This window comes from Carassius carassius, chromosome 10 (genome assembly GCF_963082965.1).
Source record: "Carassius carassius chromosome 10, fCarCar2.1, whole genome shotgun sequence".
NCBI lineage: Eukaryota > Metazoa > Chordata > Actinopteri > Cypriniformes > Cyprinidae > Carassius > Carassius carassius.
Window position 1 is genome coordinate 34,185,743 of NC_081764.1, and position 6,652 is coordinate 34,192,394.

At 38.5% G+C, this 6,652-nt stretch overlaps 1 protein-coding gene across 1 annotated transcript in view; it reads left to right on the forward strand.

Moving 5' to 3' along the window:
* The window catches only part of LOC132152209 (plexin-A1-like), a 107,393-nt gene that overhangs the window by 91,946 nt on the left and 8,795 nt on the right, over positions 1-6,652 (forward strand). Inside the window, exons 21-23 of the mRNA XM_059561004.1 lie at positions 241-383; positions 464-720; positions 4,650-4,716. Of these exons, the coding sequence (XP_059416987.1) occupies positions 241-383; positions 464-720; positions 4,650-4,716 (467 nt within the window). The remainder of the gene's footprint in view (positions 1-240; positions 384-463; positions 721-4,649; positions 4,717-6,652) is intronic.

The window sequence follows — 6,652 nt, forward strand, 5'->3', positions numbered from 1 at the left end:
TATATGGTCATGCAGAATAAGATATTAGTGCTTTATAACTACTAATAAACAGCTAATATGCTAGTTAATAGTTGAGAATTGGATAGGCAAGAATTGGCAAGATATTTATACTTATTTCAGTGACTACAGACTGAAATTCTAAAGACACACTTTTCTTCTTTTTAGAAGCTTTTGTGGAGAATTTGGAGATCTTCTCTTCCTCTCAGAGGTTCAGAAGGTTAACCGTGTTTTTGTTTCCAGCGTTTGCGGAGCTGCAGACTGATATCCATGAGCTGACTCAGGATCTGGATGGAGCTGGAATCCCGTTCCTGGATTACTGTACGTACGCCATGAGAGTGCTTTTCCCAGGAATAGAGGACCATCCGGTGCTGAAGGAGATGGAGGTACGAGCCGTGACGGATTTAACCTTTGGGCTGAACCGGACGAGATGATTGACGTGTTTCTCTGTCTCTCTCTCTCTCAGGTCCCAGCGAACATGGAGAAGGCTCTGACTCTGTTCGGCCAGCTCTTGAATAAGAAGCACTTTCTGCTGACGTTCATCCGGACGCTAGAGGCCCAGCGCTCGTTCTCCATGCGTGACCGCGGGAACGTGGCGTCCCTCATCATGAGCGCCCTGCAGGGTGAGATGGAGTATGCCACCGGTGTCCTGAAACAGCTCCTGTCTGACCTCATCGACAAGAACCTGGAGAGCAAGAACCACCCCAAACTCCTGCTGCGAAGGTACGCCGTGTTTACGAACATCAAGCGGACCGCACTGCAAAAAAAGATCAGCTTGCTCTGTTTTAGTCTTGTTTTACAGTACTAATATCTGAACATTCAAGACACAAGTAAGAGATGTTAAGTAGGGCTGTCGATTAAGTTTGGGACCGCCCAGAGCTGTCCGTTGATGAGCATGATGAAGCACGATGAAGCCTGTTAGAATCAGTTACATGATGCCAAAATTCAAGATATGAAAGCAAAAACTGACCTTATATTTATAGCATATGATGTAGATTAGCAGTGTCTCAAGCAAGAGCCGTTTCTCTGAATAATTGCATTATTGATTTTATACAAAAGCTCAATAAAAACGAAGTTAACATTTTGTTAAATTTAAGACTCAATATTGTCTGTTTTTGCTCCGTTTCACAAGTGAAAATAGTTCTAGTTAAAGCCGCAGCAGAACTGTTTTGCATCTCAGAGTAACACAGCAGTGTTTTGTTGCTTAAGGTATTCGCTGTTTGAACAAATCGAGTGAGTCAGTGATTCAGTGATTCAGTGAAGAGAGTCACTCCCTGCGTTCCATTCGGAAGGGCTCATCCCTATGTCCCAATCCCTTCAAAGGGTTTACCCTTCAGAGTGAGAGCTATGAAGGTTTGAAGGGTATAGGGGCCAAACATCCGTTTCTTGAACTGTCCTTCTTCATCATGCAAAGAATCTGTGTAAAGGATCATGGGAGCCCGAAGTGTCCATCCGTTGTATCTTTCGAAATACATCATTCTGAAGGGCCCTTTGAAGTGGCCAGTTTTGAGCACTTCGGTTTGGAATGACCCTTCAATATGGCGGCCATGATTGTTTTCACTCTGAAGTGCCCTTCGGAGGGCGATGTATCCCGTTTGGAACGCTCCGACTAGCTCCGATTCTGTATGTATTAGCTTTTTGAATGAAACGAGTGAGTCAGTGATTCAGTGATTCAGTGACTCATTGGTAAAGTCACTAGCTTAGTTTCTGAATGAATCAGCTGTTTGAACGAATCAAGTGAGTAAGTGATTCAGTGACTCAATCGTAAAGAGAGTCACTAGCTTAGTTTCTGAATTAATCAGCTGTTTGAAAGAATCAAGTGATTCAGTGACTCAATCGTAAAGAGTCACTAAGTTTGTTTCTGAATGAATCAGCTGTTTGAGCGAATCAAGTGAGTAAGTGATTCAGTGACTCATTCGTAAAGAGAGTCACTAGCTTAGTTTCTGAATGAATCAGCTGTTTGAACGAATCAAGTGAGTAAGTGATTCAGTGACTCATTCGTAAAGAGAGTCACTAGCTTAGTTTCTGAATGAATCAGCTGTTTGAGCGAATCAAGTGAGTAAGTGATTCAATGACTCATTCGTAAAGAGAGTCACTAGCTTAGTTTCTGAATGAATCAGCTGTTTGAACGAATCAAGTGAGTAAGTGATTCAGTGACTCATTCGTAAAGAGTCACTAGCTTAGTTTCTGAATGAATCAGCTGTTTGAACAAATCAAGTGAGTCAATGATCTGATTTGCCTCCAACTATTGGCAGTTTTAGTTTCATATTGAGAGTATCATTTCTTATTTAAAAAGAATATTTCTTATATCAAAATCAATTAAAAAAACAAATTTCACTTTTTTTATCGTTATGCAATGTTGATTAAAATATTTTTTCTAAAGCTATTCTTATAGTATCTATTCAATGATTTTCTCATTTAACACAATAATGACACAATAGATGTGCAATTAATTTGCATTTAATTAGATTAATCAGCACATCACGTAATTAATTCAATTAGGAATTTCATCACTTGACAGCCCTAAAAGTCTTGCTTTCTGAAAAATTTATCAAGAAGTGTAGTATTGTACTTAAAATAAGAAAAAACATCTGCCAATGGGGTCAGAATAATGTACTTAATTCACGAGAAAACTAGTTTGGCAGAAACTCACCATACATTTGTCAGAAAACAAGATTTAATATCTTATGCAATTTTGCCTCTTAAGTAAATATATATCTCGGTTGAAGAATGTTTAGATATTTGTGCTGGAAAACATGACAAATATTAAGTTAGGGAATCATAATTTATCTGCAGTTTAAGAGTTCCCACGATGCACCTGGTGAGGACACGGTGTTCATGGACATGATGAAAAGGATGAGCATGAGTTTGACTTCTAGGGGTCACATTTGCTCTCCCATCATGGTTCTGGGTTCTGTCAGATGGTGTTACACACCTGAGCACACACTCGTTCCCTGCGGAGCGCTGTGGGAGATGAAGCTCCTGGAGGAGATGTGATGAGAGACTGAGGGAGACGAGGAGGAGCTGAGTTGGTGACTTTACTCCAGAACATGCTGCTCGCACATGTCAGTCTTGATCAGTATCACAGAAAACAAATCAGGCCTTTTGCATTTGAGCGTTTCATCTACAGTTCAGACTTTGGCTTTATTTACAGCAAAAGTACAAAATCACATCCTCACATCTGTTGGATGAATCTAATAATAGCATGTTAGGCCACATTGTCCATTCTCCTCCAAAATTAAAAGGATAAAAACGTTTGCATAAAGAAAATTAGGCCTATTTTTAGGACCATTAAGACTCGTTCTTATTGTGACATTATTTGCATGAAAATTAAGTATTTTTCATACTGATTACAGTAGACATGGCTGTATGAAAGTGGTTGTTCAATCAATTAATATACAAAAACATGCTAATTCCTATTCTGAGGTATCTGTACCACTACATTAATGAGAAATGGTTTAATTGTCATGAAAATAATTTCACTGTAGTATTTGTCAGTGGTCCTTAATAGGCTTAATTTTCTTTAAACAGTATATATATATATATTTATCTAAATATTATAGCATATTACCCCAAACCATTATTTATTTATATATATAATTTTAATTAATTATTTTTGTAATGTTTCTGCACTTACCCTTTTAATTATTTATTTGTTTGCCCTAACTTATTTATTATTGCTACATTTCTTTTTTTCCCTTTATTTATTATTTTGTTAATGTATTTATTTACCAGTATACATGTATTATTATCTCTCTTGGTGGTATTTATTTATTTACCTTAATTTGTTTATCATTATTAATATAACACATGACCAGACTTGTGTGTGTGTGTGTGTGTGTGTGATTCATTCCTAAGCCGTTTTCAACAATATCTCTAAAATGAGAGTTTTTATTCTGTCTGTTATAAGTCTGTTCTAGTTTGGCTTCAGAGTATATTTTTCTTCTGTTCCTCTCTCAAACATGACAGACGTCACCTGAAGATCAAATAAATGTGAGCAGTCAGTTCTCAGTCTTTCACTCCTCCAGTGATGTTTCCAGCACAATAATTAATCTCAGTTATTTTTAATAACTCCTCGCAGTGTGTGGTTCACGTCGAGCTCTTCTGGTTTTCCTCTGCATCCGTCTTGGCGTCAGAACGAGTGAATAATTCAGCAGAGATGGTAAAAAAAGCACACTTCACCAGATTCCTCACCTACGCCTCCTCTCGCACGCCGTGAGCAGATTAGCACTAATAAGGTCCGTTAATTACCAGGCCGTGTAATTAGCCTCATTCCCAGGGACTTTTTTCAGAGGGTTGTTATTGTGCGCCAGGTTTCTGTTAATGACAGAAGATATAGAAAAATATTTTTAATTGGTGTTTTCTTAATGAAGTTTAGTTTGCTTTGCGTGTTTGCTCTGCGCTCGTGTCCTTTGAAGCTTTAAAGGAATAATTCAGCTGGGCACTTTGATGTCAGATGGGAGTTTAATTCAACATCCCGCTGAAAGATGTCGGTTATGGGAATGGCTGTTTTTCTTGTTGTGAGGTTTGGGAAATTGGGGAGTGAAGAAGCCTTCAAAGCATCTCTCTCTGCTCTTAAAGGTTTACCTCAGAGACTCCGGTACACAAGTAAATAAATCCTTGACATTTATTTTTTACTCTTTCCTCCTCAGGACTGAATCTGTGGCTGAGAAGATGCTAACAAACTGGTTTACTTTCCTCCTCTACAAGTTTCTGAAGGTGAGTGGAAGTTACAGTTTCCACAAAAATATGAAGCAACACAACTGTTTCCAACAGTGATAATAATCAGAAATGTTTCTTGAGCAGTAAATCATATTTTCATGATTTCTGAAGATCATGTGACACTGAAGACTGGAGGAATGATGCTGAAAATACAGCGGAGCATCACAGAAATAAATTACACTTTACAATCTATTCACACAGAAAACAGTAGTTTGAAATTTGAATAATATTTCACAGTTTTTGTGGTTTTTACTGTATTTTTTGTATCAAATAAATCCATCCTTAGTGAGCAGAAGATACTTTTTTCAAAAACATTTAAAAGTCTTACTGACCCCAAACTATGGTTTGTTTGAAAATGTGGTTCAATTGTAGTCTTTTTTTTTTAATTTTGATATTTGCATCAACTGTTAAAATGAAATACCATTACAGTAAAATTAACTAAAACTGAGTATGACAACAAAATATTGAACAAATGTAAAGGAAATTTTCTTCAAGAGACAAAAACGTTGACTTAACCATAACTGAAGCCAGTGAGCCACTTCAGGCTGGTTTAAGATGTTTTTTTCAACAGGATCATGATGAATTAAAGGTGAATTAATAAATGCGATGGTTTTTGATTGCGTGTTTGAAGTCCAGACACGCTCTCTGTGTGTGATCATGTTGCTGTTGTATAATTATTGCACCTTGAGTTTGTTTGTGATTCAGATACAAGATAGACACATGTACGTTAGCGTTCCCTCAGGGGAAGTTCATTATTACAATCTTTAAGAACCTGCATTAATATAAATCGCATCCATAAACACACTGGAGTGAGGTTCGTTGTGTGTGTGTGTGTGTGTGTGTCGTCTCCTGCTGCTCATTAACAGCTGTGTGTTTAATTATCCCCTGTGCTAATGAGCCCAGTGTGGCAGGGCCGGCATATGGATGGGCCGCTATGGATCCCAGTGAGGGACATGAGACAACAAACATCCAGCAGGAGTGACACACAGCTGTTTGTCATTGTGTTTTCACCTGAGAGCACGAGCGCCGCTGATTAAAGTTGTCTTATACAGTTTAATTACTTTGGCTAATTAGCCATGAGCCTTAAAGAAGCGGCTTTTGTGATGCATTTAACTTTAATAATGTGACATTGTCAAGTTGGTTCCTGAACACACCCCCCTTGTGCCATTGGTCAGTTAAACCAATAGCCCCGCCCACAAACACTAGCCATTGGTTGGATCAGCTGTGCTAATGTTTTGAAAACAGCATTACACTTTTTTTTTTTTCTTCTGCATGTTGAGTTGAGACACGAGGATATTTTAACCACTATAAAAACACAAAATTTGGTTTCATCATTTTAAAGCTGAGTGCACTGATATTGTGGTGTTTTTGTGCTCTCATTTATGCACATTTGCTTCAGACAACAGAGAGACACTCTCTGGAGACAGACGGGACTGATAGAAGGAAGATGATGATCACATTAGTGAGACGGAGACGAGAAGAGCAGCAGTTATGAATGATGAAAGCCAGAGAATGTGTGTAGGAGGAAGAGACTGAGCCAAACGCGGAGAGAGAGGCGTGTGATTGGCTGTTTGACACACATCACGCTCTGAAGTGTTTCTCCAGCTCTCTCCTCCACAGTCATTAGCCTTCTGTTAACCCTTCATCGCTCGTCTGTTCACACGGCCCACAGCTCATTTCCACGTCTAAACAGCTGCTTTCATACGTCTGACGCTCCAGGGAGGCGCAGGAGTTCTCTGTGTTTTGTCTGATTTATTTTTGTAGGAGTTGCACGTTAGATCTTCAGGATATTACAGAAGCAATAAATTCCTCTCTAAACTTTGAAATGAGCCATTTGATTTTATGTTGTGGTTTACATTGTAACTGACCAGAAAGGTACAGTCTGTTTTGGTAGAAAATGTTTTTAACAGACTAATAAGTTGTAAGGTTACTT